Raw genomic sequence first — 13366 nt, 5'->3', positions numbered from 1 at the left:
ACTGTACAGAGCTGGTGGAGCCCACTCTCTCTCACAGCAATCAGCAGGAAAGGGCAGCTTCTCCCAAATCCCATGTCATAAATGTTGCTGAGGCCCCAGTAAAGGAAGAAGCTACCAAGCAGCTCACCAGGCACTGGCTTCCAGCTTTAGTCTAAGCACCCAATGAAATTTTAATTATTTCAAGGTTCAAATTGTCACTGATCTCCAGGGCAACCAAATGCTGAAAGCAGAAAACAAAGCCTTGTTGCTGTTTCAAAGGTACCTCTTAGGCTGGACAGTGAGGCTCAAAGGATTGGGTCATTTGTACGAGTTACAGCTTAGAACATGAATTTATTACCAGTGGGTCACATAGCAGAGGCATTAGCTTTTTGCCAAGGTTTGGTTCAGCTCCATTTGAAAGGGAAAATAGTTCTGTGGTAGAGTGCTTGCCTAGCAAGCATCGGGTCACAGGTTCAATTTCCACCTCTCTCTCTCTCTCTCTCTCTCTCTCTCTCTCTCTCTCTCTCTCTCTCTCTCTCTCTCTCTCTCCTATTTCAAGCACATTTATCTCAATACAGACACTACTGCTCAACTCATTGCCCCTTAATGATCTGAGCTTAGCAGTAAAGAGCCAGCATTTTAGAAAGAGGCAGAGCAGTCCCAGAAGCTTGCTGTGCTCATCTTTTTTATTTATAGTTTTCAGATTTTTTAAAGTGAGTTATATTCCCATATAAAATCTTCTTAAATTATTTCCTGTTCTTTTTAAAAATTCAACATGAATCTCCTCTGCTTTGCCGTATGTGTTCATGCAGAGTGAACCCTCTTAAGGGTCAAAGATGGGAAATCCTTGAAGTGCTAGCTGGCACAGGAGCTGGCGATGTTTCTGCCTTGGCCACCCAGTTCCCCTTCCATTGCTACTGAGTAGAGCTAGGTTACACATGCAAGTTTATCAATACAAAAGCTGGCACTTTCTGCGCTCAGATCCACCTGTAAGATAACTCTAGGCTTTGAACTCCCCAAGATTCAGACAGGGAGACATTTTTTTTTTTAAGGGATAAACACTCTCAGTTAAATCTTTACCCTGCAGACTTTAGCCATTTGCCAAAGACTCCACTTTGTTGAGCCAATAGATTTAGAACAGGAGGGAGTATGCATGGGACTGGATGGGGGATGTACTTTAATGTTTTACAAGGAGGAGGAGGCTAACAATCTGGTTAGTCAGCAAGCATGAATCCTCATTAATGTCTTCATCCAAACCTATTCTCTCCACACAGCTGTGAAAATATAAATCCACTGAACTGTTCTAATCAACACACCCAGGGGGAAAAAGTAAAAATGTAATGCCAAAGAACTAACTAGATGAATAACACAAGCCTGCAATGCATAGGAAGGACTGGGGTGTCGTGTCATAGACTAAGATAATACAGTTGTTCCTTGGACCCCCATGGAAACTCAAAACTGCAGATATTCGAGTCCTTTATATAAAATTGTATAGTATTTGTGTGCTACCTGTTCATCCCTGCATACACTTTGAATTGTTGTGCTGTGTTGTGTGGGGAATAACGACAAGAAAAACTAGCTGTAGATGCTTCTAACAGGTGTGTGTGTGTGTGTGTGTGTGTGTGTGTGTGTGTGTGTGTGTATTACTGAACCTAGGGACTCACACATGCTATATCCTCAGACTTTTTTGAATTTATTTTGACACAGAGTCTCACTCAGTGGCCTTGAACTTTCAATATTTCTGCCTCAGGCTCCCGAACAGTTGAGATTATAGGTCTATGCCACCAGACCTGGCTAAATGTTGTGGCTAGGATGGAGGAAGTGGTTCCTGGGGTTTAAACCCAGGGCTTTATATGTGATAGGCAAGCACTCTACCACCAAACGACAGTCCTAGCAAATTTGTTCAGATACTTTCAATCTGCATCACATGGAGTTCGTGAATGCAGAGCTTGTAGATAAGGAGGGTAAACTGAACATTAGAATTCATACTGGTGTAAACGTCCCTGTGAGGCCACCAAAGAGCATGGCAAGGTGGGAAGGAGTCCATCAACAAGCAGAAAATTCAAGGTCGGGAGGACAGGTGCACTCACTGCTGTCAGCACTGTATGAAGGATAGCATCTCACTGTAGAGGGGCCCACAATGGCGCCTTTATGCCTGGTTTACATGAAAGGTAATTAGGAGCAAAGAGATGGACCTGTCAATCACTTTTGGATCCCAAGCCATAATTTAAATTTGGGTTACCTCCAGAGTCTGTTTCCAACCATGTCATTGATCTTGTTTTCTATGCATCTGGCATTAGCTTGCATTATTATTCAGAGGCGAAAAAAGCATAGGGCTCTGTCCCTGCCCTTTGTAAGTTTACAACCTGACTGAGCAACCAGGCTCATGAAACAATCAGAAAACAGAATGGGAGTGAGCGTGGGAGTATCGTGCTTTCAGATGAAGGGAGTAATTCACAAGACCCGAGGCAAGTGAATATATAATTCAGCTGTGCCAAATTGCTAAGCATTTCCGCCAGACACTAAACTAAAAAGCAAGATGTAGAGAAGGCTATAGTTTAGGACCAGTGACTTTCTGACACAGTGTGGCGTGTGTGTTGAAAAAAGGTTCTCCTTTACAGAAGCCTCCCTATAAAGGACAGGACAGTGAGCCCATCCCACGCTTTACCATAAGTGGCAACCAAAAAAAAAAAAAAAAAAAAAAAAAAAATGCCCACAGCCTCCAAAAGGCAATTGAGACAAAGGGAAGAGCAGGTCCTGAGGCCCACTCTAATAGAGCTGTGGTGACCTCTCCTAGCCTCCAGAGACTGAGCACGGAGGAGACAGTTTGCCTCATCTCACAGCTCTTTTCTGCTGTAAACTAACCAGCCTGACAAGGGGAGGTGTTTAGAAGCTACTGCTCAGCAGCTTCAGGGTGGAGGGAGCCGGAAGGAAGCGCAGTCACTCTACTAATCATCCTCAAACTCACACCCCACACAAGCCTCTTTCGGAAGCTACGACAGCAATCCCTTTGTATTCATTTGCTATCCTGAAATTTCTAATGTGCTCTCAACTGTACATGATTTTAGAAATCAATATCCTTTCAAATGGGGTAGCATGCTGTCCCCAGCAGCAGCCTCCTGGTGGAGAGCTGAGGGGTGAGTCTTCAGCGTGCAGGGCAGGACAGGCCACTCTGTATTGAGTGTCTTGCTTTGACTCAGGTTTCGTGTGGGATCCTGGGAAGAGATATAAAATGAACCTGAACTCTGACTGTGGTGAATGGACAACAAACATAGAAAGCCTTCCCTTTGTCAGACAAGATCCCTAACGCTCCCAAGGGCCCCAGCACTATCTGGATTTATATGGCAGAACAAATACTTTCCATATGTATAGTTTAAAAAAATAAGTAAGTAAAGGCAAAGCACTCAGTTTAAACTGCCAGCTGGTGGTTCCCCAGAACTCAAAATCTCCAAGAGAACTTCGAGGGGAAAAAATGTTCACCATGTGTCCAAGTCTGAGACTCTGATTGAAAGGGTCTTGGTGGGATCTGAGCACTATAATATGGGTCCATGATTGTAATCAGCATAATACAGCCAAGTCTGAAATACCACAAACAATGGAGAGTGAGTGGGATGATCGCATCAGCAGACACTGAAATGAATGGGAGTATTTGGTTCATTTAAAAGTCTACTCCTGGGCAGGGCATAGTGGCACATGCCTTTAATCCCAGCACTTGGGAGACAGAGGCAGGGGAATCCCCCTGTGAATTTGAGGCAAGCCTAGTCTACATAGCAAGTTCCAGGATAGCCAGTTAGGACTCATACAGAGACCCTGTCTCAAAGAGAGAGAGAGAGACAGAGACAGAGAGACAGAGAGAGAGACAGAGAGGGAGAAAGGCTACTCCCAGTTTTCTTTCTGGTTGAAAAGAAACCACCACAGTGCAAACAGCCTGGATGACAGTTCTAGTGATGTCATTACATAGCTACGTGAGCTTGGACAGGTGTGGTGGTTTGAAGAAGAACAGCCCCCATAAGCTCACATATTTGAAATGGTTGGTAGAACTGTTTGGGAAGGATTAGGAGGTGTGGACTTGTTGGAGGAGGTGTGTCACTGGGGTTGGCTTCGAGGTTTCAAAAGCCTATGCCATTCCCAGTGTGCTCTCACTTGGCCTCATGTTTGTGGATCAAGATGCAAGCTCTTGGCTACTGCTCCAGAGCCATACCTGCTGCCCTATCACCCCACTTCCCACCACAGTGGTCATGGATTCGCCCTTTGTAACTTAAGCCCCAGTAAATTCTTTCTTCTATAAGTTGCCTTGGTCATGGTGTCTCATCACAGCAATAAAGAAGTAACCAACACCAAGTTACTTTTTCTTAGTTTTCTTAGCAACACATTGGGGCTGATGATCACATCAGCATCACAGGCTAACATCAGTCCATGGAAAGTAGTCCCAGATCTAGCATGTGTTAAATGCTTGATAAATATCATCTTTTTTAAAAATATATCCCAACCGTAGCCTCTCCTCCCTCTTCTTTCACTCCCTCACTCCCCCTTCTCCCCTCTTCCCTTCCCAATCCAACCCTCCTCCATAATCATTCAGAAATGGGCAGGCCCCCATGGGCACCAGCAAAGCATGGCATATCAAGCTGCCATAAGACCAAGCACCTCCCCCTGTATTCCAGCTGGGCAAGGCAATCCAGCATGAGGAATAGGTTCCCAAGAGCCAGTCAAAGCCCTAGGGACAGCCCCCGCTCCCATAGCTGGAAGTCCCACACATGGATCAAACTACACAACTGTCACATATACGCAGAGGGCCTAGGTTGGTCCTATGAAGGCTCCCTGGTTGTTTTTCAGACTCTGTGAGTTCCCATGAGCCAGGCTAGTGGTTTCTATGGGTTTTCTTGCAATGTTCCTGACCATCACCTGTTTCCTACAATCCCTCCTCCCTCTCCTCAGCAGGACTCCCTGAGCATAGTCCAGTGTTTGGCTGTGGGTCTCTGAATATGCCTCCATCAGTCACTGGGTGGAGGCTCTCCAAAGACACCTGGGGTAGTCACCAATCCAATCACAGGGGATGGCCAGTTCAGGCTAAGTATCCACTGCTGCCAGCAGTCTTAGCTGGGCCATCGTTGTAGACTTGTGGGAGTTTCCCTTGCATCAGGCTTCTACCCAACTCCGAAAAGCCCCCATTTCCAGTCATCTCTCTCAGCACTGCCCTCCTCGGCCCACCCCGCAACCAGATCCCTCAAGTTCCCATGCCCACCTGGCCACAGTCCAACTAGGAGATCTCCTCTATTTCCCCTTCCCAGAGAAATCCATGTGCCCCTCCTTGGACAATGTCAGCCTTCTTCATCAATGATGATAACCAAGGTAAAAAATGCACCAGTTGCATTTCAATAAAAAGAATGTTTATCTAGTGTTGGGGAATATCATTTTAAGGTGTGTTACTTTTGTTTACATTGCATTTGTTTAACTCTGTGAAGCTGTGTTACTTTGCCTGTGTAAAACACCTGATGGCCTAATAAAGATCTGAACAGCCAATAGCAAGGCAGCAGAAAGGATACGAGGGGCTGGCAGGCAGAGAGAATATATAGAAGGATAAATCTGGGAGGAGAGATCTAGGAGCAAGAGAAGGAGGAGGGCCAGCCAACCAGCCACACAGCATGCCACAGAGTAAGAGTAAGATTTACAGAAATAGGAGACCTAGAAAAGCCCAGACACAAAAGCTAGACAGGATAATTTAAGTTAAGAAAGGCCGGCAAGAAACAAGCCAAGCTAATGCCAGCCATTCATAATTAAGAATAAGCCTCCAAGTGTATGTGATTTATTTGGGAGCTGGGTGGCGGGCCCACCAAAAGAGCAAAACAAGCAACAACAATCTAGGACCAGCTTAATAAAAAGAAGTGTGAAGAACTGAACCGTGGAAAGTTCTAGAAACAATTTCCCACAGAGAACGGCTGAAGGAAGTAGGAATGGTTAGCAAGGATAAGAATAAGTGATGGGAAGAACATGGTGGTGCAATCCTGTAATCCCAGAACTTGGTAGAAAGGTAGACAGGAAGATCAGGAGTTCAAGGCCAGCCTTGTCTATAGACCAGCCTGGACTACATGAGACTCTATCACAAGAAAGAGAAGAAGAAAAAGAAGCAAGAAATGGGTGAAGCACATGGTTCTGTCTTCAGCAGTACAGACTGGGCCCAGAGCAAGTTGTCTGGTTGTATGTGGTAAAAGAGAGAAAAATCTAGATTCCTAGAGGACCTGGAAACTTAGATAAGTATAAAAAATAATATTCTCAGTAACCTTATGTGGAAATTTAGCATTTCTTTAATTATGAACATTTACAACAAACCTAGACAGAATTAGAAGTAACTGATCTTGCCACCGATAAAAACAACACCTTTTCACATCATAGCATGGTTGTGGTGGATACCTTATACTATTATAGCTATTTAAGGTGACCAGTTGTCTCCATTGGTCCAGATTAAAGTGATTTCCTAGAACATGAGGCTTACAATGTTGAAATTAAGGAAGTCCCAAGCAAGTCACACACTTCTTACATTCCTTACTGCTTGGAAATTCAGTTAGCTATCACATTTACAGGTAATGATGGTCCATGTGTCAATAAAGATGCATTTAAATTACCATCTCACAATTTCAAGCCATCTTGTGTCTCATAAATTTAAGTCAACACAATTTTCTCCACTATTAATGTTTTTTTATTTCATTTGATGCATTTAAAGTATTATTTTAAGTACGTTGGCTTCATTGAAGGGGTACACAGCACACACACACACACACACACACACACACACACACACACACAGAGTCTAAGAAAGGAAAGACCTTTGGCTATAAAGTGGAAGCTTCAAGATTTAAACTCCGCCTGTAAAGCTACAGGCCACAGTGGATGGCACAGCATGAAAAAGACTTGGGAATGCATCTCCAAAGCTAATGGACAAAGGCATTTTTCTGTCATCAGACAATCTCTAACTTCTCCACTCCCTACATAGGCCTGTGTATATTTTATGACCTATATTGCTGCAGAGTCAACTTAGACTTAGACCTGAGACCTATCAATTGGAATATCTATTTCCCAATAACTATAAATGATTCCTCTAAGAACCGTATTTTGACAGATCTTGTTTTATCTTTTAAGTAAAGCAATAGAAATTCAGATTTTTTTTTTTTAAAAAAAAGAGTCAAGTTTAATGAAATCATGGAAAGAAACAGGTGCACATACCTGTCATCTCAAGATTCAGGAGGCTAAGTCAAGAGGGTCATGAGTTCAAGAACAAGCTAGGCCATATACATAGGAAGTTCCAGGCCTATGTGGGACCTATGCAGTAAGACCTATATTAAAAACTCTTAAGGAGGACATGAAGGAAGGGAGGAAAAGTGATAAAAGAAACGCAAACTCTTACCAGACACCACTGGGCTTCAGACAGCCATTGGCTCCCACGTGGTCTTATGTCCATCGCTGACAGAGGTTCCATTAAATCCCCAAAAGGCCCTAAGAGCCTTGCTCTCTTCTGATTAACATGGTTCCAAGCAGCTGGCCCAATGTGGCCAGAAGGCAGGGTTCTCACGATTGCTCTTGTCCCAGTATACACAGACCTCTTAACTTCCCTGTCATTTTTGCAAAACCTTCTGACTAACAGAGTGGACCGTTCCTTCTTGCTTCTAAAAAAATCGTCTCCATCGTCACAACTGTCAGAGAACTCCTCCAAAGGGCCCAGAAAAGTCTTGGCCGGTGGACTGTGAGTAGAACCCTCCCTGCAAAGTCCCCCGCCTGAGCAGATGTGGGGCTGCCGGCAGGAGCTTTCCAAGCACAGGTATTTGTCATGCAGCGAGCTGCAATGATCACACTGCAGTTGCCCGTTCTTATTGCCACAGTTTATTGTCGGTTCCATTAGTTTACAAGCATAGACCACGTAATTTTTCTTCAGCTGCCCCCCAGGAAGAGTAACACAATTTGCACAGTCATCCAAAATTAATTTTTCCGACAGGGTATGAAAAGCGTCCGACATTGTTCTGTCAGTTTCATAGTGGAAATGAAATTCTGCCATGTTGCTGTCAGGGTGAAGGTCCGCTGTTCTCCATGATTCCAGGCTCGTTTCCCAAAGGGCTCACATCCATAGGAGGGTCATCCATTTCCAGTTGAAGTCCAGGGAATGCCTTCCTTTCCAGTGGAGAAGAAATTCCAGTTTGCAAACGCAGGTCCTCTTCGGTGACAGAGTCACAGGTTTCCCAAAGCTGGCTCTGAGGAAGGCCACCCTGGTGGCTTTGCAATGAGCTGTTGCAGTTCATGGCGTGGTTCCTCACAGAATCCGGGAGGTTTTGTTCCCAGCACTTTTCATTGTGGTTCTCGTCACTCATCATCTCCCCACTTGCTATTGAGAGGACCTTGAACAAATCACTTCTAGAAGGCTCGGCCTCAGGCTTGCTCCACCGTGAGATGGTATGAGGGATCTGGCCACTCTGCATGCCGGCACATGCCTTTGGGACACCAGCATCTGAGACCTTTTCACTCTTGTCCTCTGCCACTGCTGACTGGGCGGAAGCCACTTTCCTCTGAGTCACAGGGATGAGGACGGAAGCTGCCATTTCTTCGGAAGTCATTTTGACCAGCGTCCTTCAGTTACTCCTCTGGGTTCCCTTCCCTGGTGACCATGTCAAGATAGCAGATAATCCCACCTAATCCTGGTCTTTGGGAGAAACAAGGTGACAGTTCCTTTCATATTAAGAGGCAAACAGAATTTTCCAGTTGAAATTTCCTACCAGCACGGTTTGCTTTAGACCAGTGTTCCAAAACAGCAGGTCAGTTTTCCTTCCTCTGTTGCTCGAAGCTAATTTTTCAGAAGCATTTTGTTCAGGATCACATTTTGCGACTTGTGGTTTATTGTTAATGTGCAATGATTTAAAAATCCAGTTTGGATGTTTTCTGTTCCCTGTAAGAAAGGAAATAACATCAAACATTTATGGCATTAGATAGGTTTTTAAAGGGAGTTGATAATTTTTAGTTAATAGAAAATACAGGTCAATTCCAAGAACAGAGTTTTACAATCAAAAAGTTAGTTTTAATATTTTAAGCATTTATCACTTTGGCTGGACAATTCAAAACTCCTGCTTCTGAAGGGGGGGTAGCAATGGAAGAGTATGAAGAATCCAGTTTATCCTGGTGCATTAAATAAAGTCTAAACAAGAAAAAAGAAAGACAAAAATAATGGTTTTCACACCGTGAACAGCCCAAACAGAATGTTGCCAGCAGAATCAAGAGAGAAATGAAGTGAGCACAGTGTAAAGAGCTGAGCTCACTGCTTAGAGTCTCCAGGCCCAGGCAGCAGAACCCAACAGTCTGTCTGAACAGAAGGGAAAAGGCTGCAGCTTCAGGAAGGCCAAAGGAGCTGGGTGATGAGACGAGAGAGAGAAGAGAGAGAGAGAGAGAGAGAGAGAGAGAGAGAGAGAGAGAGAGAGAGAGAGAGAGGAGAGCTGCAGAGATAACACAAGAGACTTCTCGTCATCAACAGGGCAAGCAAGGGAAGAGCAGAGTAAGAAGAAATGCTGTTAAGCAGAATTCTATATCCAGCAAATGTCTTCTACAAATGAAAATGAAGTAAGACCTTCTCCAGACGTGCAGAGCCGGAAGAATTCATCAAGTAGCAGAGTTAACTACAGAGAGTAATAAAGGAAGGCCCTGTGCAGAAGGAAAATTCTAGAGATGGCTATATAAAGGAACTGGATAATATATATATACATATATATAACCATATATATAAACCATATATATGTATATGTGTATATATATGTATATATATATATGGGCTGGAGAGATGACTCAATGGTTAAGAGCACTGGCTGCTCTTCCAGAGGACCCAGGTTCAATTCCCAAACCCACATGGCAGCTTACAACTGTCTGTAAGCCAGTTCAAAGTGATCTGATACCCTCATAGAGCCATAAACGCAGACAAAACACTAGCACACACAAAACAAAAAGACAAAAATTATTTTTTAAAAGGAGCAAATAGCCTAAACATATTAAATATGTACATGATTTTTTTCATTTTTTAAAAATCACTTAGCAAGATAATTGACCATTTAAAGCAAAATAGTAACTGTGTATTGTGAGATTTCTAGATGGCAGAGGTCAAGGAAAGGGACTAGGAACAATAATGCTATAAGGTTATTTCTACGTGAATCATTATATGGTTACTTAAAGGTAGACTAAAGATGCACACTCTGAATCCTAAAGAAATCACTTAGAAAAAAACATTAAAACTAAAGACATTTAAAATTCAGTCAATTTTATTTATTTCTTTTAAATTTATTTTTTTGTGTGTTGTGTGCATTGGTGTTTTGCCTGCATGTATGTCTGTGTGAGGATGTCAGATCTTGGAGTTATAGACAGTTATTAGCTGCCATGTGGGTACTAGGACATGAACCTGGGTCCTCTGGAAGAGCAGTGGGTGCTCTTAACCACTGAGCCATCTCTCCAGCCCCTTCAGTCAGTTTTAAACATTTACAAAACCAAACAGTAAACAAGAGGTGAGACAAAAAGGGAACCAAGAGTGGATTTGAATATTCCAAAATGCATCTTTAGTCAACATTTCTAGTCTTTCCTCCCCCTCATATGTTACTCATGTAAGGAAAATATCCCTTTGGTTTCATTTGAGTAAGAAATTGTTCAGTCTAATGTGAGTAGACATAAAAGAATGGCTTATGACACTGCAGTATTTTAAGTGGCTTAGCTAGTTTAATGACTTAGTCTTTTTTCTTGAATCAAATTATTGAACCTCTTCCTTGTGTTGCACATTGTACTGTGGGGTGGACAGCCAGCACCTGCGTGCAACCCTATTAACAGAGAGAGTCAAATGTCTACGTGATGTGGAAGGTGCTGTTAGCAAGGCTCTTCCAGACATGTTGGGACCAGAGAGTCCCATCAAAAGTAGACCCTTTCTTCCTAGATGCAGCCCCTCCTCCTGAGGCAACTCTTCTGAGGTCACCACCCACTGCCAACACCAGCTGGGCTGCCTTTCTCCTTGTCACGTGGATGTCACTCTTTTCCAAGGACACCTACCATTGCAGACAGCACCTGCAACCTCACAAGAGAGCCTCAACCACATAGGCCCTCTCCCAAACCCTAACCACAGAGTTACAGGGAATAAAACATGTTTATTGCTTTGTGCCATAAATTTTGTTGTAGATTGTTACACAGCAACAGATAATACAAGAAAGTTCTGCTCTCTGTATTTGGAAGACTAGAAAACAAGACCCAGAAAAAACTAAGTCAACCGATGGTAATGATGGAGACAAGATTCAAATCTAAGAAGCCTGACTCCAGAAACTTCTAACCATGAACTGTGCCGTTTTCTCCTCCATCCAGTCAGAGACCTCAGGGGTTCAGGTTCTGGTGTTTAGAAAGACACACAGCTGATGGGAGTAGCCTATCTTTTATCTGAGTTTGTTTCAGAAGGCTGGAGATTATAGACAGTCCACCGAAGCAATGATCTTTGTTTTGCTTCCAGCTATATTCAGGAATGAGAAACATCACTGGGAACTGACTCCCCAGGCTTGGCACCATCTCAGGATATTCCTTTTTTTTCAACAAATGTTTACTGAGTGCAAAATTAAATGAGGCAAGCATCTTGTCCTTGATTTCTTTATGAGCTAATAAATTACCAGTCAAGGTATGTTACAAACAGTGCTGTGTCAACACTGAGGAAGAACACCTAAAACAGATGGTGGGCATGAGGCAGGATTAATTTTCACAGTGGGTTTCCTGGAGATGATGATGATTGAACTGCGTTATTAAAGACAAGTAGGAGTCAGCAAAATGATGAGGTGCAGTGTACTTTTCAGAGAAGAGCAATGCGAATTGAAATGAACTAGAACAGCCAAGTACAGGGTCTGGGACCTCGGGTAAATATTTTACGGTCAGGTTTGAGTTTCTCACGGGCAAAATAGAAATAAAATTGCCTTCAAAGATAAGGTTGTGAATGAAATGCTTTGAAAGATACCAAGTCAGAAGAAAAAGTGTTTTTCTACAAAGAAAGGACAAGCAAGGCTCAATGGCTCTGCTCTGGCGGTGGCTTTTACTCTCAGAAGACAGCCTTACACATATTCTTTGCCAGGTCTGCTTGGGTTTCATTTCTGTTTTATAACCGCAATTAATTCCTTGAATATCATTTTTGTGACCACCAATTGCTATCATTCTTGAATTACCAACATTAGGAAGAAACATCTGTGTTATATATGTCAAAAGTGGTTAGCCAATCAACAAGTACTAATTTCTACCTAGACCCTCTTAGGTAATCCTGGGTTGACTTCAAAAGATATGGTCAAGGAATATCAGAATTAAAGTTACAGTGAGCATTATGATATTACCTAAACAAAATTAGAAGCACCGAAATGTGGACCATACTCTTAACAGATATGAAAAGCAAAAGGATGTAAAATAAGATTCATTTTTTTTAACACGGACATGTTTATGAGGAAGACTAGAAAAGGACCACCCCACGAGAGTTCAAGGGATGTATGGCCTTAGGATATGTAATATGAGGGGGTGGGTGTCAAGGTAATGTGTCTAAGCTAGAGATTTATTAGAGGTAGAGAGTATGATTAGGGAAATGCATAACCAGAACAAAGCTATGGAGATACAAGCTATATCGGAAATCATAGACAAAGCAGTAAGATAAGAAAAACAGATAAAAGGTATAAAGAATTGGGGAATGACACAGAGGCAGATTGTAGCTTCAGAATAGGGGCATATCAGCCAAGAGCAGTGGTGCTCATGGTTTTTCATGGGCTAAAACGGGGTAGAAAACCACAGCCTGAGGCCCAAAGCTGGCTGGCCACCAGACTTTATAAATACAATTTTACTGCCACACAGATACATCTACTCATTTATGTCATACCTATGTCTGTTTTTACATTATAGCAGAAGAGTTGGGAAGTTGTGACACAGACCATGTGGTACACAAAGCCAAAAATATTTACCATCTGGCCCTTTATAAAAGAGGCTCACCAAACCTGTGCCAGATAAATAATGAGATGATGAGCTGCATGTTTAGAGCCAGAAAATGAAGTGGGAGTCCTGATCACTGTCTTCGCCTATCTGAAGTCTCAAGATGAATAAAAGCTTGCTTCATATTGTCTCCAAAGGCAGGAATAGGGCCAAAGCACATGAATTATTAGGAAGGAAGTCTTTGGCCCAGCCTAACAAAGAATTCCCTGTCTTGTAGAGCTGTTTAACAAAGTGGGGAACCATCTTTGATGATGGCCTTCTTTAGATATTGGTAGAGGGATTTCAATAGAGCTGCAGTTATTCAGCACTGCTGAATAGGTTGAGTGAATGGATGGCTGTCTATCAAATTTAATAATGGCTAATACTTAACAGAACATGTACTGTGTGT

At 42.9% G+C, this 13366-nt stretch overlaps 1 protein-coding gene across 1 annotated transcript in view; it reads right to left on the bottom strand.

Moving 5' to 3' along the window:
• Positions 1-13366, bottom strand: part of Plce1 (phospholipase C epsilon 1) — a 290203-nt gene that overhangs the window by 243938 nt on the left and 32899 nt on the right. The window contains 2 exon segments of the mRNA XM_028882911.2: positions 7379-8038; positions 8040-8905. Coding sequence (XP_028738744.1) covers positions 7379-8038; positions 8040-8576 — 1197 coding nt within the window. The 5' untranslated portion in view covers positions 8577-8905.

This window comes from Peromyscus leucopus, chromosome 1, assembly GCF_004664715.2.
Source record: "Peromyscus leucopus breed LL Stock chromosome 1, UCI_PerLeu_2.1, whole genome shotgun sequence".
NCBI lineage: Eukaryota > Metazoa > Chordata > Mammalia > Rodentia > Cricetidae > Peromyscus > Peromyscus leucopus.
Note: the sequence above shows the minus strand (reverse complement) of the source record. Positions and strands in the feature narration are given on the sequence as shown.